At 40.1% G+C, this 22,321-nt stretch overlaps 3 protein-coding genes across 4 annotated transcripts in view; all 3 read right to left on the bottom strand.

Moving 5' to 3' along the window:
- prickle3 (prickle homolog 3) overlaps positions 1-8,560 on the bottom strand; it is a 22,256-nt gene extending 13,696 nt beyond the window's left edge. Inside the window, exons 1-2 of the mRNA XM_031844666.1 lie at positions 7,352-8,560; positions 171-253 (exon numbers count right to left, since the gene is read on the bottom strand). Of these exons, the coding sequence (XP_031700526.1) occupies positions 171-253; positions 7,352-7,393 (125 nt within the window). The 5' untranslated portion in view covers positions 7,394-8,560. The remainder of the gene's footprint in view (positions 1-170; positions 254-7,351) is intronic.
- Positions 8,561-8,709: 149 nt separating this feature from the next.
- On the bottom strand, positions 8,710-15,753 carry plp2b (proteolipid protein 2b). 2 transcript variants are annotated; one of them, XR_004212703.1, is made up of 6 exons: positions 15,255-15,753; positions 11,360-11,515; positions 11,143-11,241; positions 9,949-10,045; positions 9,747-9,834; positions 8,710-9,316 (listed from the first exon to the last, which is right to left on the bottom strand). XR_004212703.1 is itself a non-coding variant. In XM_031844669.1 (5 exons), the coding sequence occupies exons 1-5, from the start codon at positions 15,351-15,353 to the stop codon at positions 9,821-9,823; spliced, it is 465 nt and encodes a 154-aa protein (XP_031700529.1). In that variant the 5' UTR covers positions 15,354-15,752; the 3' UTR covers positions 8,710-9,820. The 2 variants fall into 2 exon arrangements, 1 of the variants encoding a protein (XP_031700529.1); XM_031844669.1 differs by having other exon boundaries at positions 8,710-9,834; positions 15,255-15,752.
- Positions 15,754-16,817: 1,064 nt separating this feature from the next.
- The window catches only part of sypb (synaptophysin b), an 11,536-nt gene continuing 6,032 nt past the window's right edge, over positions 16,818-22,321 (bottom strand). The window contains exons 3-7 of the mRNA XM_031844668.1: positions 21,609-21,733; positions 20,242-20,440; positions 19,936-20,127; positions 19,519-19,834; positions 16,818-18,921 (exon numbers count right to left, since the gene is read on the bottom strand). Coding sequence (XP_031700528.1) covers positions 19,550-19,834; positions 19,936-20,127; positions 20,242-20,440; positions 21,609-21,733 — 801 coding nt within the window. The 3' untranslated portion in view covers positions 16,818-18,921; positions 19,519-19,549. The remainder of the gene's footprint in view (positions 18,922-19,518; positions 19,835-19,935; positions 20,128-20,241; positions 20,441-21,608; positions 21,734-22,321) is intronic.

Below are 22,321 nucleotides of genomic sequence, written 5' to 3'. Positions count from 1 at the left end.
CCTGGGAACAAAAACAATATGTTTGACCTCCCTTGTAAGTAGCTTATTATTATAAGAAGTTGCACAATATCCAAAAAGCAACAGGAGAGAGTGCAAGTGATTATACACAATGAGAAAAACATTTCCTGCTCGGCTGACAGGCGGCTGACTGGCGGTGTTTGAGACGTTACCTCCAGCCGTGGACACGGAAGCCGGGGCACTTGTCCCCACAGCGCGTACAGGGCTGCCCTCTGTCTGGGTCCTCTTCCTCCTGCTGAAAACAAAACACAAACTCACTTCAGTGCACATCGTCTCCCATTGGAGAACCATTCACACCTTTTGGGCGCAAGAGAGTTAAAGGTTAGAACAACTATAGGCAGGCACATACAGGGCTCGCCATAAACGGCCGCAGCATCAACATCATATGGAGCTGGTGAGTGTTTCCACTTAAGCCACAAGTAGAATGTACTCAGAGTCAATCTCCTCAGCCTTTGGTTCAGCAGCATTTGGGGTGGGCCGTCTATAGATTTCACATGCACTACTTGATGACGCCAATTTATGAAAATCCCACATCATCATGTCACTGTGTGTGTGTGTGCTTGAACTGGAGATATAAACCATTGAAATGGCTAAAATGGTGGCGAGTCTAAATATACACCTCTGTGCTCAACATGTGTTTTCATGCTCATACATTACATGGTTTTCTTACAGCTGAATGTGCAGTAATCTCTGCTGTATTCACTATAATATAATAAGGAATGAGGACTAAATCTTGCGGGGGGTGTTAAACCTGCCTTCAAGACACAAAAATCAGTGAGTGAATGATATCCAGAATGTTGCCACTATATAAACTTGTTTTGTAACAGATGGGATGAACAGTATAAAGATGGCTGTACAATTTCAAAAGTGTCTTTTTCCTCAAAAATGCTGAGCAGTGCATCTGATTTAGCCAACAACTAAACCAACCACCTGATATCTCACTTGTGCTTCAATCCCTGCAGCATATGTGTGTGTGTGTGTGTGTGTGTGTGTGTGTGTGTGCAGAAACAAGCCTCGTTTTAGAGATGAGAGGAAGGAAGCAGACTCAGGATGAGAGCTGCACCCTTTCCCTCTCCATGTAGTCCCTTTGTCTACACTTTCTTTTTCCCCGATGCCTTTATTCTACAGCACCTCATATCTTCTGTGATAGAAGTTTACTGTTGACAGAGAACATTTGTCAGCTATTTTTCTACTTTTTGAAAGGATTAAAGTCAAGTCAATTATATTTGTATGGCCCAATATCCCAAATCACAAATGTGTACAACATACGACACCCTCTGTCCTTAGACCCTTGATTCAGATGAGGAATAACTCCCTCCGACAAACCCTTTAACAAGGAAACAATGAAAGAAACATCAGGGTTCTGTGGCGCTGCTGTTTTCCACTTCACCATTTGGAGAAGAAGGACAAAGCATGTGCCTCATATGCACTTCTGTCAGCAAAAAGAGCGAGACCCCATATTTGCTGCCATTTTGGCAAGTTTTGAAAATAAGCTTTATGGGCAAAACTTAAAGGAGACATATAACGCTAATTTTCCGGTTGATGCTTGTATTTGGGGTTTTGTAGTAGAACATGTTTCCATGCGTTAATGTTAAAAAAAACACATTGTTTTTCTCAAACTGTCTTTCTGAATAAGCTTGTACTCATCTTCTGTCTGAAACGGTCCGTTTTTAGCGGCTGTCTCTTTAAGGCCCCCTCATTGAAAAAGCCCAGTCTGCTGTAAGTGGTCAGCGTTTTTCCGGTCTTCCTCATCTGAACTGTCGCCATCTTTGCAGTGTCATTGCAGCCGGAAGCTCTCTGAACTCTGTGTGTGTGTCAACTACACAGAGTTTAGCTGCACTTCTACTGGTGACATCACAACCTTACCGAAGTCCTGACGGCTCGTTTAAAAGCCACAGTTTCTGAATACGGGCTGTGTGCATATTGAGTCTTTTGATAATTTCACTGTAAATAAACAGCACCTAAACCTGCTTCATATTTAAAAAGACATGAAAATCTTACGTTCTACGATACCAACTATGACAACTATATTTGCTCTTCTCAAGCGCATGAATAAACTGCACATTAAGATGCAGAACACACACATGCGCACAGACGCCGGCAGAGTTTAACGAGCAAAGCAATAAAACGCAGATATGTGATACAGCGAGGTTACCTGTGTATACCTGCTCAGCTGTGTTTTTAACGTCGTCTTTCCAACCACACACACCTTCAGAAGGTAACCATAAACCAGTATTCACATCAAGCCTGTGTTTCCCATGCACAGTTCTTTATGAACAAAACCACGAATGCATGACTTTGATTGGAGCGACGCTGAGTTTGCTTAGCTTATCTCACTGATAGCTCAGGGTTGATTGTATGGGTTGTAAGGGCGTTTCTAATGCACTGAGAAACCATTAACTGGGAGCAATAAGAAGCTTGCTTTCTTGTATTTTTGAGCATAAAATCGTTTTTATGCGCTTTTTAAAAAAATATTCTGTTTTGAGTACATGTTTCCAGGACTGAGATATTAGGCTATTTGCAATGATGACTGTATCCAGAACTCGTTAGTCAAGAAAAGTCCCACATGACAGGAAACAATGATTTACACGCTGTAATTTAAATGCCTCGCCGTGTTGTGTGCGCTGGTGTCTGCCTATATTAATAAACACGTTCAATGTCGTTAACAGAGCCAGGTACGACAAGGTGACAAGACGGGCTCAATGAAGCGTACAGATGATTTCTGGGTGACTGGACCTTTCAGTTGTTATTTCCTCATGGAGTTCCTGAGCTGTCATTCTGACATGGGGACTGAGCCGGCGGTAGCACATTACAAAGTGCCGGTACATTTAACACCGGTGCACAGGGAATGAAAGTGAATCAATTGTAGCTGACCTGAAGCGATTACACTTTAGGGTACTAAGGGAAGTTACAGACTTTCCACGCAATGACATGACGCTTTATATGTTCATGTTTTCATTGCCATGTTCTGCACTTTCTGATGCCGATGGGTGAATTATGAGTTTGAAAACGTCCACGTCTGGCCACTGAGGTTAATCCTCTGATTGGAAATAGAGAAGTTCTTGTGTTCTTCAGAATCCGGAGCGAGTGATGAGATGGAGGTCTGCCAACATCAGATTAGACTCAGCACAACGACCGTGACTAATTCTAAAACTGAGTGAGATAAAAGTGATGAGGGGGCTCAACATCGTCAACATAAACACTCACTCACTCACTTAAGGGGAGATTGTAATTAAGAGTTAAGCACCAGTACAATCATGACGTAATGAAGGATTAGAAATTCTAAAAAAAGCCTTAAACTCACTCGTACTCTCAAAACGAGATGATCTAAAAGTAGATATTACAGAGGAATACTACGGGGAAAGACTTGTTTAAAAGCACAAATACAGACTATCAACACAGCACTGAAACTAATACAACAGAAATATTCAGATCTATCCTGATCACTTTGCACAAGGCAGCGACCTTGGTTAGTATGCCTGCTTCAGGCTGGGAGAGTGACTACGCTGAGGGGAGAAAGTATGAACAACCTTAAACCTGCAGTGCGGTTACAGGAAATGACGTCCTGCCTTGCTTTGGATGAATTTACCTTTGTGGTCAGAGGGAAATCAAATTAATTCAGGGAAATGTGGAACACTTTGATGCAATTCCTGGAAAGTGAGGGTGAAATTAATTCGTGAAATTGATAAATACACCAAGACAACAAGCACCTATGAATAATACTATACCCCTTAGTTATTAGTATAAATATGTCAATGAATGTAAAAAAAACTCACTTGTACTATTTGCTTACTACCTACTCAGAGCTATACTTACGTAAAAGCAGCAAACGTCAAATTCAAAACGTTACTTGATTAAAAATATAAAAGTATGAGCATTAAAGTATACTTAAAATACCAAAAGTAAAAGTATTTTTTGTGCAGAATGGCACATTTCAAATTCACACACATATATATATATATATATATATATATATATATAAAATTGTATTATAATTAGTGATGCATTATTAAGTAAGCATTACTAACGTTGCAGCTGGCAAATGTGTGGTTTGATTAATATACTGCTGGGTGACTTAATCCAGAAAAATAAAACACAAAAAATATTTTGTATATTTTGCATTAATAATCTGACCCTGAAAAGTGACCACTGGTAACTAAAACTGACAAAATAAATGTAATGAAGTGGAAAGAATGGCCTCCAAAATGCGGTGTACTAGAAGTTCAAGTATCATAAAATGGAAATACTCTGACAACATACATCAAAACTGTACGTGCAGCACTTGAGTAAATGACCAGTATTTAGTCCCGTTATATGCTAACGGACAACAAGAGAACATCCGAGAGGCACAACAATGAATACAAGTTTGACGAGGTCACGCTCCATCCTCAAAGGTTCTGTTTGAAACCCAGGAGAAGGTCTCATCTGGAAACATGTCCGAAGCTGCATAACAACCTGTCAACTTGGTTCTAATTAACACAACATCAAACTATGTCGTGACATCTTGGGTGCTCCCAGCTGTTGTTTTGTCCTCGTTAAAAAGGTTCATTTCAATAAGCAGGAAGCTGTAATTTACTCCTTAATGACTGTTTTGATGGCAACAGAAAGAACAACCTTTCAGCCTTGAACATTAGCCTTCACCAGTTACTTCTACATTTCCTTGAATGTGTCCTCCATGTCGACTAGTGCCCTATATGTCAAGGCTAGGTTCGTCTATTGCGCTGCAAGTGAAGAGATGTGATGGGAGCGTTGGTAGGACATTTTCTTCTAAACTGTGTGTGGGTAAAGTAAATAATACAATCACACAAGTTCACATCAGCTCACATGCTCCCTCTCTCTCTCAGACCGGCGTCAGACTTTTTCATATCAGCTCCTTTGTTTTCACTAAGTGGGTGTGAGGTTTGATCACATGCCGCGCTGCCTTGATTTGCTTGAGATCTCCTCTGCAACCAAGTAACCGTGTAACCGGGTCATGGGCAAACTGAGAGTCGGACAAATTTGTTCTCCGAACATCCAACAATGAATATAAGACAATGGATGCACCCAAATGATGTCGTTGGGACGCACTAAATGCTATGCGAGTGTTGCCTCCTCAGGTGGGAGGGTATGGGGCTCTGCGCTTCAGATGATTAACCTAACAGAAGACAATGATTGTAATTGTAAGTTTCGCTCCTCTCTTTCGATGTTGCGGTGAAGGAGGGGTTAAACATTAACAGTAGAGGTCAGAGGTCAGGGGCCTTTGCAGCCTTGCCACACTGGACAGGATCAAACAGACAGCACCTCTCACAGCACTTCTTGTTGCTCTTATGCATCGCTGTTAAACAAAGTTTAACAACTGGACGTTTACAAGTGTCATTCTGCAGGTCAGACAGAAATGTGTATCTGTGACAGCGCTGTTGTGAGTGGGGACTTGATAGACTTTTAGGAGGAAAAGATAGATACTTTATTATACAGCACAGGTGTTACTAATGACACTAACGACGGCTCCCTTCCACGACAGTGTGCCAGCATGCAGAATAACAGGATCCTGAAGCAGCTAAATGGGTTTTTAAGTAATTATCACATTTATTACGTACACCTGTGTTTTTGCTACTGTGACATGTCAAAATGTCCGTTGTGAAAAAGGCTAATTGCTAGATATGCAGTTAATGACGATCTAAAAAGGTATTTATAGCTAAAACAAATAGGCAAACTGGTTATTGCAACGGCTAACTAGCACATCCCAGGTTAAGTGCACAGTGTCACACGACAAAAGATATAAAACAATCACACAATAACTGCAGAAAGGTTTTGTCGTGCGACAATTTGTTTAAAGGTTTCTTTAATCGGTCGTTTATTTTATCTGACTTGTTTCATTTTTATAGCAGATTAAAATTAATTAAAAGGTTAAAAAATGATTGCAGGTGATGTTGCTCTACAATGATAATACACAACAATATATTCCATTAATTGTAGCTCTACTGCGATGAAAATCCTGCTCTGATAATTTACAAATAATTTGTTGTTAACTTGTTAAAAAGAACTAAAGTGTTTAAGATACACTTTGCACTTGTTGACATCTGTGTTGTAACATGATTCCAAACTCACTTTTCAAGTGCCGATGTAATGGAGTGTTGGAGAATAAAATATTGATGTTATTCATTAATACTTGACTGTATTCATTGTGCGAGTCAGGTGGGAACAGGGGTGCTAAATGTGTTAGAATAGTGCTAAAGCCATTACTTAACTCTTTGCACGTTTTTTTTGCACATTACAGGATCTAGGCATATATTAGATATAAGTGGAGAAAAATAACGTCACACTTTACGCACAATTCACTCAAATATTGTACTTTACTATAATGAAGTAATGAACACAATGCATCGATAATTATAATCCAATAATATAAAATACATGTTGCATAATGAGCACTTCTAGGCATATTTTGATGCTAATACTTTTGTACTTTTATTACATAAAATTTAGAATGCAATACTTATACTAAGCAGAGTATTTGTACACTGTGGTATTGCTACTTTTACCCAAGTAAAATATCTGAATACTTCTACAAATGTATAAACACAGAGTTAAACTAAAAATGTAGAAAGGGGTATTATGGTCTGGTTTGCTATTAGACTAGTGCATTAAAGTCTAAGATTTTTTATTTTTTACAGCAAGTATTGTGTTAGTTGGATTTACAGTCACTGTCTGGATATAATCCAAGTGTGCTGCAGAGCCAGATGTTTCACGGCCACACAGATGTTAGTCTGGTCCGAAAACAAGCTTCATTTGGTTAGTAACCTGACCGTATAGGCTGTGTTTCTGGGCAACATTCCAGCTATAGCACGCAATCTAACAGGGCATCAATTGTTGTTGTAATGAAAACCTGACAAAAGATAATAAACATGTTCAGTTTACAGCAACCACATCACCGACCTGCTCAGGTAAAAAATAAATGTCTATGACGTCGTCTGTCCTGACTGGGACCTGGGGCGCCCGAAATGACTCAAGAATCAAACAATGTACTTTCTGGTACACAGTATAATAAAATAGAACAATGTAATTTAGCATAAGTGTTGGGAAGAAGTGGGATATTCTTTTATTACATTTTTTACAAAAGAAAACGTGTAGGCTACCGACACAAAAGCCAGGTGAAGGTGGACAAAGTTCCGCTCGGGCTGTTTTCAATAGCCTACAAGTTCATTGCAAGTCTTAACTATTACAACGAAGCAGACAAAATACCTTAAAATAAACCTAAAGTATGTTTTATGTCAAAAGAAGATGCTAGCAAAAGTGTTTACTAAAGTTGTGAAAGTAGTTGAGAAATAAATGGCAAAGAAAAGTAGTCCCTTACCGAGCGGTTCGATCGTCGCTTTTTAGATCCGCGCATGAACATGATGTCGGTTGGATGTTACCAACACAATGATGTGATTCCAGATGAATAAACGGAGGTCTAAATATTTGTATTCACAGTCTGTGTTGAACACACTACATGATGTCCCCCCTCAGACTGCCCCGGACTCCTCCTTCCGCCTTAGCCAACTACTTTGGCACCTGAAAAGCTAGCCTAACTGAAAAAAAAAACACGACTTCCGGCTGGTCTTTCAAAGTAAAATACTTCTTAATGTCCAAGTTCGACATTTCTTTAGCAGGCCAAAACTAAAAGCAAAATTAAGATATATGTTTTTTATTAAATACTCATAAAAATGTTTTATTGGTCATAATGTTTACCTACAAAATCTTTAATTTCTAACAAACTGCGGTCGCTTTTATTTCGAAGGTGTGAGCTCCGTTCTGACAGTAGCTATGTAACTTGACGAAGCTCCAACCTACCTCCCCTGTCCAGAAACCTGAACGCAGGCAGCCAACAGTCCTAAAGTTTGGCCTTCACTTCACCTAGGCTACAAGTACATACAAGTGCAATCAAACCCTTCTTTCTCGACTCGAGACTGGTTCATATTGTTACAACAGGAAAACATTCAGAGCATAGGAGGAGTCAGTTTAATAAATATTCCTACATATCAATTTGGTCAAGGAAATATGAACACAGCTGTGTTTGGAGGGAAACGTCATTAATACACTCTGGCCACTACAGCAGCCTTAACATGGGGAATTAGTTTGATAACAAGTCAGTATGGCCCCAAACAACAGATTATCATTCCACTGTAGGTCTCTAAAATGACATTGGGCTAGTGTACTGTAATAGTTATTGCAACGGAAAGACAGGAAAACCTGCATGGGAAAAGGATTTTCATAAACGTGATGTGATCTCAAAACGAGAAGAGTGGGGCAGCATGCATAACTGTCTGCAGTAGAAACATATCAAAAGAGATTAGAGATCACAGATGCCTGCTGCACCAGGTCAGTACAAATCGTGGCAGAGTGTAAAAACATAGTTCCTGATCAAATCTGAATACTAACAACCTAATGAGTGACTGCAGCAAACACAACTATAGTCATGTTGACGCTTTTGTTAGGTTGACTCTTATAAACTTAATTACTAACTCTTAGCTGATGGGATAGAGGGAACCTCCATTTAGCAATGTGTCTTCTTCCCTCTAGTGGCAATCTGAGAGAAGACAAGTTACAGTGAAAATACATCCAGCAAACATATGCAGTCAGTTCAAGTTCTTGTTGAATAAAGACGTTTTCAAACATCACGGTTAAAATGTAAGATTAGTGAACAATTTAAGTAACAAAAACAAATTTCTCTGTAGTAACAATGGCTTTTATTTCCCAAAGCAAGGCTGCTTTGAATTTTGAAATTAAACAGCAGACTCTTGTAAAGCATGTTAAAAAAAACCAGTAAGGCAATGTTTTACTTGGACAAATAACAACCGAATGGGAGAAGGAACAGTTACAGAAGATATTCAAATTGTGCTATTCACATCATAAAATTCAAACTATGTGATTTTTCTTCATCAAATAAACCTGAACCAAAGAAACTGGACCCCACTTCTGGACTGTATAAAATGGCAACATGTATTCTGCACCTTTAAAATGTATTACAAATGTAAGAAAGGAAAACAACCTGAGCAAGAATCAAAGTAGACAGGTGAAACTGGACACTGTAATTAAAATAAGAAACATGTTGCTGATGGTTAATTGACATCTAATGATGCAGACTCAACTCTACTTAGTACAGAAACAGCCAAAAGTTTGCCGACTCAAATGTTTAGGCTTCAAGAGTATAAGATGAACAACATGAAGGAACTTGTTAATTAGAATGACAGTCTAAGGCACTGAAACACACGGGGAGAACTCTAAAGAGATGATTAAATAACAGAGAAGGAAATGTTTGTCCAGCTGAGGAATCTCTCTGGAAATACAGGAAACACAATGAAGAAGTGAATCATTATGATGTTAAACAATTCCTTAAACACCACATGCATGTGTCAGTTACTTCTAAAGTCCAAATGACACAGTTACTACTCACTACAACGGTCCATTAAACAATATACATGTGTATTAGACAAGCTGCTTGATGACAACCAGTCTATTATTTACTGTTTCCCTTTTTTTAAATCAGTGGTTCATTGAGGTTGGAGTAAAGGTTTAATTCCTCTTGTTGCAGACAAGATTTTGTCTTAACGTGCAGGTACAGATGTTCAGTACCACTCACTTACATCGTGCTCCTCTCAGGCACGGCCCTAAAAGAAATCTCTCGTCTGTTCACACCATACAGTGGCATTGATTAAACTGTGACCTGAACATTGTGCTGTCCATCGTCCTTTGTGATCCACTCTTACGTTAACCTGCATAAATTCCTCTTCTTATGTTTTTCTGCTGTGTTCTTGGCAGAAGCACATGTGTCTTGGAGTGTTTAAACTCTGTCGTCTGTATAAAAAGAAAAAGTAAGACAAACTTGTTGAACACATGAAATAAGGCAGATTATTGTCATATAGAGCGTGTTTTTAGTGTATCAGTCAAGTGAATATCTGCTGCACTCACCGGTGGAAGCTGCCGTGTGCTGCCTGGTGCTCTTGATTTGCAAGTAGATGATGTAGGTGTCATAGGCAAACAGCAGACCGGCAATCAAACCAAACACCTAAGGAACAATAACCCAGGATCAGAATCACAATGATAATATAACTCACCGTCCACATAAACCTCAGTGTTGATTAATGCAAAAAAAGAAGTAGAAATACTAGAAAACACTGTAATATAAAGTCATATTTTATGTTACATAGCTACAGACAAGTGACTTTCAAAATTTAAGATCTGTTGTGCGGCTCACACCAGAAGACGTACTGATTACAAGATCACAGTCACTGTGGGTCAAATTTGTGTCAGCTGTTCAGGTGCAGATGTAATGTATTCAGTAGTGTCAAACATATACGCTACGGTGGCTCACGCAAAAACACAAAAGGTCCTATCTAGAGCCAGTGTTTGGTTTGTCCATTCTGGGCTACTGTAGAAACATGGCGGTGCAACATGACGGACCCCGTAAAGAGGACCTGCTCCGTATGTAGATGTAAACGGCTCATTCTAAAGTAGCAAAAACACAACGATTCTTATTCAAGAAAACATACTTAATATTATATTCTATTTCTGCCAATAGATCGCCCTAACTGCTACACACTGTTCCTTTAATCGTAATGCCACTACAGGCTCTGTTACTACATTTACCTCAGTTTTATAACCTGCTGTTATTTGTGTGTGCATTTTTGATGTTTGATATCATTCCAGCTCCTTTTCATTTCCCATGAAGCTCGTTTAATGACTCTTATTGCATTAAAAATATAATTAGTGGCTGCACTCTAAATGGATGCCACTCTTTTTTTGTCTCAGGCTCATCTCCAACTACAAATGCAGCCTTTTCATTGGCTACGATCATTCAAACCTGTTTGAAAACTGTCGCTCACAACAACGTGAAGACAAGTCTCTGACCTGCATGAACTAAAGGACCTGTGGATTCAGTTTGTCTGACACTGTGACAAAGTCTCGTGCTCTTTACTAGACTTAAACAGGAAGGAAGCAGGAGATATGGTTTGAAATGTTCATGTTACTCAATAGTGACTGAACCCTTTAGTTTCCACATCTATGAGTTCCTACACCTACAATAAAACAGATTAATCGATAACAGTTAATAGTTGTCAAAACAAGCAATAAACATATGAGCAGTTTCAGGACAGTTTGACTCACCCCGCCTGCAATACGAGCGCCGTCCCCGGAACCTCCAATCACGTTGATCAGAGAGACGATGAGGTAAAGGACTGCACCAATACCAGCACGGAAAAGGTCCTGCACAAAGGAGGGAAGCGGAAGATGAAGCGGAAGATGAAGCCTAGTGCAACGAGGCAGTGTGTGTGTGCGCGTGTGTGTGCTTCCTGTAAGATAGTAAGACACGCAGAGGACTCACGCTCCAGACCCAGTTGACCACTAGGATTTGCTTGTCCACCTCCATCATGAAGATGCCGAAGAAGACCATGGAGAAGATCATCTCGCAGATGGCCACGGAGGAGTAGCCTCCAGTGTAGGATGCACCGTAGCAGATGATGATAATGAAACTGATGAACTGAGACGGATTGAAGGGAAAAGAGAATGTTGGGGAAAGGAATTAAAAACGGGAGAGATTAATGATTTTGAGGATGGTGAAGATATCCCACAATACTTTAGGGTTATTAACAGATGCCCAAATGTCTCTCCTGTCAGACTTTACAGGTGGCAAATCATCTGAATGCTCAGTAACAGAAAAAAAGATCTGTGTCCACTTCAATAGCCGAAGCCAGTCAGACAGTAAATCACTCCAAACAAAGGCCTCGTTGTTTCATTTACTCCAGTCAGCTTACAATTCAACATCCACATAATAACAAGCCTTTTATCAAAGAACTAAATATTTTCTGCACAGTGAGACAACTGGATGGACTATAATGCACTCTGTCAGTCTGTCCATCACATGCTGCTTTCTTCTTTACATTACCAGCACACGTTTGTTACATCAAGATCTTATTTTTCCACACGAGGAAAAAATAAAAAATAAAAAAAAGTCAGCGGGCATTCTTCTCAGTCCATTCCACTGAAATGCTGCCAATGTGCAGAAATCATAAACTCAGGCAAGCAGCCTACGGCCCTCAACCAGTATCGGCCGTTTTGTTGTCTATACAGCTATTGTTCACTGCTGTGAAACTGTGTGGGTGGATACATTCACACCACACGGACATATGACAGCTGTGAAGGAGTGTCCATTTCAACGGATTAACAGTACAAGTCATTACATTAAAGCATTTAGTTTATTGGCCTGTTCTACAATATAGATTCATAATACCTGTGCACTGTCATACACATTTGCAAAACTTGCGTTTACAAATGTGACATATGTACATTTTTATATACTGGAAAAATTGCACGGCCATCCAAACAGTGTGCCAATAACACTTTAAGGTTGCAACTAACAAATATGTTCATTATACATTAATCTGCTGATTTCTTTATTTCTTTATTGATTAATTGTTCTGTCTAAACAACATCTCAAACCACTACAATGTCTTTTTTGTCTGAAGGACAGTCCAAAACCCCAAAACATTCTATTAACTACAATTCAAAACAAGGAAAATCTATATTTTCACATTTGAGAGACTGGGACCGTTACATGTTTTGCTTGAAAAATGAATTACGATTAAAAAGTATTTAATAATTTTCTTTCGAATGACTGATTGATAAATCTTTGCAGTTCTAATACACTTTAGTACTATATGACATACATTAATATTTTCCTATCCTCAAATATAAAACGCGTACTTAATGAATCAGACTGACGTATATATTTTTTTAAAGCACATTGCAATGTTTTATTCTCAGACACAGACGACTCAGGAGCCAGTGTCAAATCTCTGCAGTCTAAATGATACACGCATGATGTAACCGACACTAGTCCTACATCTGTCACTAACGCTCCCGCTCCCCTCACCCGCAACTGCTGCACAAACGCGCAGCCAGCTAGCCGCATGCATCAGTAGTTCATGTGTTCTGGAGGCCGGCACAGGCTGCCTCTGTAGAGTAGCCAGGCGGGCCGAGGCCAAGGTCCTACACAAAAGAGGCTTTATACGGGGCCAGAGCCGGCCGTCACACAGAGAAACACCCGCGAACACAAGCGTCCCTCAGAACAAGAAAGGCTGCGAGATGTTGACACCTTTATGTCTCCTAGAGCTGCGGATCTGTTTGCATGGGTCAGCGTTTAGGATCCCAGCGAGGGTCTGTTCACATCAGTATAATGAGCTGCTCTTTTAAAAAAAACAACTGGAGGGAAATAGTTGCGAACGCTCGGCTAATTATAGTCAGCAGCAGCGTCAGAGCCAAGAGCTCGTCCGTTGTACGGAGACACACCAAACAGCAACGGTTGTTAGGGAAGTCACCTACATTTTCTCAGTAAAGTGTACAGAGAGAGAAAAATGGAAAGTTCAGTTTAATTTCATCACTTTCTCGCTTATCATGACACCTCATCATTTATTCAACTGTCATTCGTCTGCCTGCTTTCCTCCCTTTAAGACAAAAAAGGGGAGATCACCTAAAAAATGCTCTCCAGTCATAAGAGAATGTGACCGCTTATTAAAAGTGATATTAAAAGTGAGGTGAAAGATCAGCTCAGTACATGACTCACACTCACTTATCGCTCCTGGCTGAACCACACCACATGACAAACTGAATTTGACTTTACATGGGTGTGTGTGTGACTGTGGTCTTTATGTTGTTCTGCAGCTTCAAACATGTTCAAGTTTGCCTTTCGACAGCCAGATTAACAGCTAAATAACTAAATGTAATTTGACGAGCCATGACGGCCTTGTTGACACAATTTACAGACAGCAGATTTATTCCTTTAGATTTGGTTTTATCAACTGGAGGATTTAAAACTGGCTGCTGGGGTTAAATACCCAATCTCCCAATAGATTGGACATAACAAGCATTAATGACATTTGCCTTCCTGTTTGCCTCCCACACCCCTCTCTCCCTGCCCTGTAAGCAGTTTTAGACATCCACCATCAGAGATGACTTCCTTTAAAAAGGTTCATCAGGCTCCTGTAAAGACGTGAGTGGGCGAGGATACAACAAACTACCGAGTGTATCCACTGAAGCTATCTGTGATCGGCACACCAAAAGATGTGTGCTAAGCAATTCACACATTATTTGTTCCCAGGAACAAGCTTCACACACAGCCTGGAATTTCCATTACTTCTGGAAAAAAAAAGAAAAAGACTTTACAGTGGGCGGACCACTGACCACCAACATCTGAAAGCCTGCTTTATAACGAGTCCATTGAGTTATGAGAGCAGAACCTTGCCTTCGAAAGTAGCACACAGAAGCACAATAACATTGTACGAACTCTGCAAGCTACTGTGAGATAAGTGATAATACTATGTTGCTATGTGCTTGGTGAGAATCTGATTAAATAAATGCATAAATTATGTAAAGTATTGACGGTCAAAGCAGTCATGTGTTAAGAGAACACACCGCTGTGAAATGCAAACAAAGGCAATGATGTGAAAACAATGGTCAAGGAGAGTATACCAAAAAAAAAGACTTCCTAGACAGGAAGTGGTTGTATCTTGCCAGGTCGTGGCACACTTAAACACACAGCACTTTTGCTCTGATTTTCCTATGTCGGCCACTATAGGTGTATATAATCCTCTTAACTACAGCCAGATGTGCAAAGACATAAAGTGGGAAAAACCCCTCACTTCATGAGCCTTTTATACTTGTAGGAATGTGATATGCAATGCATACTCTCACCATATTAAGGCTACCGCTACCTGCCAACACGTGCAGACTGCAATGCAAGTATAAGTATAAACAGGGGACGCCTGACAGCAGTCACCAGGTCGAGTTAACCCGTATGACCTTTCCTCTGCCGCTAAACCCTCAACATGTTGGCTCTTTGGTGCCAAATGAGAAAACGGTGGAGCACAAGCGACAGGTGGAAACCCCTAACCTCAGTTCATGACCCCTTAAACCCCCTCCAGACCACATGCGTACCATTTCCCTTACAAGACTGCGAGATAACACAGCTTTCAATAGAACAATACTGAAAAAATTTGGTGACAGAAGGAACAAATGTCTTTCTTCTGTCGAGCATAATAGTGAGACAAATCAATAACAACCATGTAGGCTACATTCAACCACTTTAATATATGAAATATTAATGAGGCTTGTTGCATGCTACTTATGCGTTCGTACACACAACATATTATAAAGCAGGTTTTGTAAACGGTTGCAACAGTTCATACATAGTAGCTAAAAGCAACACGTGTCAGTGAACTTACTATTTCTGCAGCGAGGATAACCCCCTTTTGGGTCCTCACGTAATTTTTCAGCTTCTCCAAGCAGTTGGCACCGGAGCTGGACGCGGTAGAATCAGCCATTCTGGTAACTACTATCTTCTCGACGTATATACACCGACTGTATGTTTGTGTGTTAGAGCCTCGTCGCCAGCAACCGATGAAAGGAAAAGAGTTCTCCCGTTAACCGTTAGCGCGTTTTGGGGGTTTTTTTTCTCTCCTTCCACTCGGATGAATCAACTTCTCCGATGTAAAAAACGTCTCCTGGTTGAGCTCAGTCACGACCACAGAAGCTCTGTGTGTGAAGAGGGAGGGTCTGAGGAGCTGACAGTGGGGCGTTGGCTCTCACTTTTCTCCAGAGGAGCTGCTTCTTGTGCCGTTGGCACTGTGGCACCACTATGGCGAGCTGCCTTCAAGCGCTCCTCGTAAACTCCAAAGACCTGTTGCGAACGTTGTTGCGTTAGTGGCGTATGTTTTTGAGCTGATTTTCAATGGTTGGTGGTGGTGGAGGACGAACTCAAGTACTGCACTTTACACTTCTGCTCAGTGGTGGAGGAAGTAATCGTTTACTTATGTAAATATTGCAAAACCATGGTGGAGAAATAATTCATGCATCAAAATCGTACTTATAGTTAGAGTACTAGAGTACAATACTTGAGTAAATATTATTTTCACCACTGCTGATCAAGTGAAGATGGGCTTCCTTGAGTTGCAGCAATATTCGAGTATATATGGATGCTAGTTAAGGATTAAGTTTAAATAAGCTACTACAACATTTAAGTGCTTACTTGTTAATGCATCAGTAATTTTTGAGCCATTCTCAAAAATGAATACTTTTACTTTTGATATTTCAAGTGTATTTTGTTATGAATACGTGAGTACTTTTGCTCAACTACAACTTCAAAGGGCCGATGTAGGGTTTTTATTTTAAGTATTTTTGTAGTGAGGTATTAATACCTAATCTATTCAAATGAACTAACTCATTAATTTATAATGTGTATAATTTATAATGCATTTTTTCAGTAGTAACAGGCTCTGCCCATCTCTTAAATCTTGGTCCTCTTGGCATTATTTGTATGGACAAGTCTTTAAAATAATGAAATAAATTCAAATTTTTGGCAAAATGGGAGGAGGCCTTAGGAAGACATTTCAGTTAATACGCTCCCCGGCCTCCAGGGAGTGCCATGCAGTCCTCATCAAAACCACAGATGGGTCAAACTAACCTGTATACTGGCCCACAGCCTGCCTGACATGGGTGTTTAAGGGCTTACTGGAGTCAGCAATATAGGCCAGCTATAGAAATATCATCTGCATTTTTCTACGAAACAGTCTGCTACTATCACTAAATAGGCAAGCGTGTTCCAAGGTTTTATTACACCCGTGTTTGTGTTGCTTCGCTATGTTTTAGACAGTTTATTGTATTTTGTTTTAGTTAATCTCCTGCTATGATTTATTCATAAAACTGATAATCAACTTGAAACATATTATTATTACTCAACCCAGCTCATCGAAGTAAACAGACAGCCAGCCTATGAACAGAAGTACACATTTTAACCTGCAACAGAATAATTTCAAGTTTATTTCATTTTGTTTCACATGGATCCCATATAATAAGAATACAGCAGAATTTTGGAGTCTTGGATATTTTTTTTCTCTGACTTATCATTATCATAAATACTAATATGATTACATCATACACAATAAACACAGCACTATCCAAAGGCGTAGAGAGAGTATCACAAGACATCATTCACCACTAACAACAGAGTATATTTCATTTCAGCATATTTATAAGAGCTACAGTGAAAGAGAGAGAAAGACAGAGAGAAAGAGAGAGAAAAAACAGGTGGGGGGACTAGAGGAAGAGAGAAAGCAGGTGCTTCTACACGCCTCAATCAAAGAACCCTGATTTAAAACAAAAAAAAGTGAAACCAAGGCTGTGCAATGGATCAATATATACTGGAGATGGACAACAAGTCATCCTGATGAGGACTGTGGAAGCAAAACTACCAATCAAGACACATCTCTTACCATTTGGCAATCTTGTATATCCAAACAGAGGATTGGCAGTAGGACAGGTATTTTATATCTGGAAGGAAGTGATTATTACGGCACCTACTTTGTGCTTTGGGTAGAATATAGCAGAGCTGCTGTATGCGCTGAGCAGTAACCACGATGATGGATCAAAACATAGCACGGTGTTACTGTGTAGTCTAACTTTCCTGCAGCTTTAAGCCTCAGCCTCTCAAACATGTTTAGGAATGCTTCAGGATATAAGGATGCATGCAGTAAATTCACCCTCCGAAAGAGAAGAGATGAAGAAGGATCGAGGATGCAGGAGGAGTACATGTGGAGTCATATTGTTCAGACCGCCTCGTAATAATATGTGTTGTACTATGCAAGGTCTTTAATATACTTTATTCTCATTTGCCGACTAAATGTTAACGTGTGTATGTAGGTCACTGATTACAGTGTGATAGAAACACCGGTTAAAAAACTATATGACTCTGTCTTACAACTTTCCGGACCACATAACAGGCGATCAAAACAGGACGAGGGTTCATAGACAAAATTAGTCTGATGCCATTACATAAATCCAAACAAACAAACAAACACACACGTCGCTAAATCTGTTGCTCACTGGCCCCGATTCACAATTTTCATACTGATAGCACACTATAGCAGTTTTTGAAACAGCACAGCAAATATGAGATGCTACCATGCTCACTAATTTTCGTGACCCTATGCAATTTTTTATATTACATGTCAGGATTTAAAATGTTCTGTGTATCACAAGAGTTCATCCTCACTTGACAGTGATATTTGATGAATAAATGTATATAAAAACATAAATAAAGTTGAAACAACCTACTTAAAACCCACTACTATCATCTATTCACTATGTTATAATAAATTACTCTTACTCTCACTGTTTATATTAATTATTTTCTTTCAACATTTGCCATCATATTTTGAGCAGCCTTTAGCCCCTTTCTTAAATCCTGTCAGTGATGCTGATCAAATGAGAAGAACAAAAACGTGAAAAGATGTTTATAGATTCTGAGATGAATAAATTAAAAACTTATGGTGTGAATAATTTAAGGGGATTGAAGGGCAAAGGCTAAACTATGTGAGCTCCTAAACAGAACCAAAGTAAATGCAATTGAATAACTCTGTGCTCAACATTTGTTGTATAACAACTTTTATGGAGTGCACAATTATTCAACTGTGTACATATAATCATATATATATCAGCATGTTGATATTTACACAGCACAGACAAATACATTCTCCCAAGTTAAATATTACTACAACTTTTTTTCCCCATAAATGTAAGTCTTTTCCATTACAAGATTTCAGTTAAATGTTCGCCAACGAATGTTTTGGTATTTGTATTCAAGTTTTTCTCGTATAACCAAACAGACAATCCTCTGTTGTCTTCTACAGTTAAATACATCACGAGAATAAACATCATGTTACAGCAAAGACCCCATTCCCCCGGTAGTGTCCCCCTCCCCAGGCCTCACCAGTTTCTGCCCTCCATGCCTCCCTCCCTCCGCCTGTCAACTCACAAATACACAAACAGACAAACAGAGGAGTGTGGAAATGCAGGTGGTGGTCGAGAGCCACACTCCAACATCACAAGCTCAACCTGGGTAGAGGGAGAGAAGGTAGAAAAGAGAGACAGAGACAAAGAGGGAAGGAAAAATATTAAACACACAGCAAACATATGATCATCTTAATGAAATTCAAGAGAGTGAAGAGGATACATCAGACCGGCATTGCATCAATGCCTAGGCTACGCCCCATTTTTGGGGAAAGAATTGCTGCTGTGTAGTGGGATTACAATCCTAACACACGATAAATTGCATTGACAGCTATAGGATCTTGAGTTTTCTATCCCACAAAAAGGGGTGCGTCCTTGACATTTTACGTAGTAAATTGACAGAAGAAAAGCCGAATCAAATAAAAATGGATGTTGGTGTGTCATCTGCATAGAAGTAGAACTCCGCCCATTACCTTCTAATCATGTGCCATAGAAATAGCAAGCCAAATAAAATATTGACATTAATGTTAGGTTGATATTCAGCAGATATCATTGTATGCCTTGTAAAAACACCGTTACACATGTAACCCTGAAATTGTGCTTGAAATAAAGAATACCTTAGATCATTACCTCAAAGGCGTCCAGTATAGTGACCTATTTAAACATAACCACTCCATAAGTTCTACATATGTTTACACTCACCATCCTGCAGCTGTGGTTTGGCTGGACAGGCTCACATTTGATTAGCGAAGGAGGTGGGCTGCGGCTGCTGCTCATAGCCCTGGCTGTATCCTCCTTCCTCATTGTAGCCCTGCTGCCCGTATTCGGGCTGGTACCCTCCCTGGGAGCCGGCGTAGGGGTCCTGCTGAGCGTAGCCTCCCTGGGCAAAGGCATCGGGGGCGGGCTGCTTTTCCTGTGATGGGACGTATGTTCCAGAGAGGGCAGCCATCCAGCCGGTCTCCTTGAACACGAACCACAGGTTTCCGATCCACAGGATCAGGTTGATGAAACCAAAAGCCTGTGGAGCAGAGAGGCGTTTGGAGTTAAGATATTTACTCTTTCTGATCTCATATCAACTCTTCATACAGCTTGGTTCAGTGTGACGCATCGGGGTCCTACCACAGAGGTGTTGAGGCCGGAGACCTTGGGGTCGTGGACTTCACGGCAGCGAGTCTCTTCTTCGTCACAGGCTGAGATGAGAGTGATGACCCTCTCTGGATCGGTGGCTGTTTTCACATCTGACAGGCCTTTAGCCCAAGCACATGAACAGACCAGCCACATGAAGGCAAATACCGCAGACACAACAAAGTCCTGGGGATCAGCAAGACAACATGATCACTTTTTATACCAACAGCTTAAGGAGGTATTTATTGTAACACCAGTTGCTGCACTTGTATCATATGTATAAGGCATCAACAAACTCACAATCTGGGCCCCCTTGCAGTTTTCACGGTACTTCTCCAGTACGAAACAGTATGCAGAGAGGGCTGCCATTGAGTAGAGGAAGGAGAAGACAGCGATGGTGACGAAGAACTCAGCTGAGGAGGAGTAGTCCCCGACCAGGAATAGACGCTCTTTGTTTCCTCCCTTACAGGTCGGGGAATCAAAGTAAACCTGATGGAGCCTGAGAACAGAGACACAAAGACGGAGAGAGAAATGAGAAACTGCAAAAAGAGCTAAGAGAAAAAAAGGTTAAATAGTGACACAGTTCTTGTGATATCAATGAACAGTGTCTACGATTTTTTGCAGTTTTCATTGAAAGTGGATTAATGCAATACATAACAAATACTGTTGAACAGAGCATTTTAAAGGAGTTCCAAATTGTGGGGAACACATTTATTCGCTTTCTTGCCAAGAGGTAGATGGGGAGATCAACACCACTCTCATGTTTGTCAATTAGATATGAAGCTACAGCCAGGGGATGTTAGCTTAGCTTAGCATAAAGACTGGAAACAGGGAGAAACAGTTAGCCTGGCTCTTTTCAAAGGTGACAAATTCCACCTACCAGAAGCTCTGAAGCTCACTGTTAACCTTATATTTCTTTAATTTGTATAAAAACCAGAGTAACGTGTAAAAACATCACATGGTCCAATGAATGGTCAGCATATGATCCCCGGTCAATACACAACATGTTGTTTTTACTCTTTAGTAGACCTTTTAAGCCGAGTCAGGCTAGCTATTCCCCCTGTTTCCAGTATTTATGCTAAGCTAAACTAAGCTAATAAACTACCTTCATATATAGCATAGACATGAGAGTGGTATTGATCTTCTCATCTAAATCTTGGCAAGAGAGCAAATGTGAAGTGTATTTCACAAAATGTTGAACTATTCCTTTAATTAACTAAAGGCACTTGTCCTTTTTTACCACATAGTCTACTGAGCTTACTAACTAAACTATGCTATTGTATAAATAGGAATACAGGCCTATATTTCGTAATTCCTTGCAATGGTACCAATTTATCAAATGTATATAATTCATAATTTATATCATGCATTTTCTTATAATTGCTGGTATATAATTAACAACAAATGCCTTTTAGCACAAGTTGCATGGTTGTTCTAAAAAATAGTTTGACGTTGGAATGAATCAAATCTTAAAAAGCTAATTTCAAAATGAGACCATGCTATATCATACTAATTGGCTTCACCATCAACAAGATGAACTTGCTCCTGAGTAATCTATTTTGATACTTGTGCTTAATATGTATTTTACAGTTTGTTTGGTACCAACAGTTGAATTTCTTTCCTATTTCTACTACATTGGTGAAAGTGACTTGTGAGGTGAGACGTACCTGAACGGATATTCAAATTCTACTTCTATGCCTAGGTCACTCTCCGTCCGGTTTTTACACTCCACGCTCATCTTGAACATGCCAGAGTAACTGCCACATGTCGAGAAGGCGAAGATTGCAAAGATCTGCAGGAGAAAAAAAGAGGAAGGAAGAGACACGGTGAAAATGTGACATCTCACAGACAAACTGTGAAAGAACCACAGAACACACAGATCGATTACTCCAAATCACACTTGGACGATCACATGCTTTAATTACAAGAGTACTCGGCTTTAGGTTTAGGATAATGCAGCCGCGTAAACAAAAAGCTCCAGTGACAAAACAGGTGACAGCTCCATTTACACTGGAAGCTGCAGATTGCTGCTTTCACCACCTCCAACGTCTCGAGCAGACAGATATTCCACCAATCATAGCGAGTTGATAAATAAAAATGCACACAGAGTGCAAATCAATGCAGCGTTATCACCGGGCTACACGGCAACGGCTGCGCCTGTTGCCATGGTTACCCTTACGATTGGTTTTCTGTACATGTTTCCTCGTAGTACTTTGTGGTACAACGGTGATCGTGCATTCGGTCAGGGTCTGTTACTTCAGATGCACACAGCTCAGTCTGGTTCTTCAGCTCCTACCAACGTCAGCGGCACAAACAGACATGCGTGGAGATTTACACACACACACACACACACACACACACACACACACACACACACACA

Source organism: Anarrhichthys ocellatus, unplaced genomic scaffold (genome assembly GCF_004355925.1).
Source record: "Anarrhichthys ocellatus isolate YVR2014 unplaced genomic scaffold, GSC_Weel_1.0 scaffold5, whole genome shotgun sequence".
NCBI classification, from domain to species: Eukaryota; Metazoa; Chordata; class Actinopteri; order Perciformes; family Anarhichadidae; genus Anarrhichthys; species Anarrhichthys ocellatus.
Note: the sequence above shows the minus strand (reverse complement) of the source record. Positions and strands in the feature narration are given on the sequence as shown.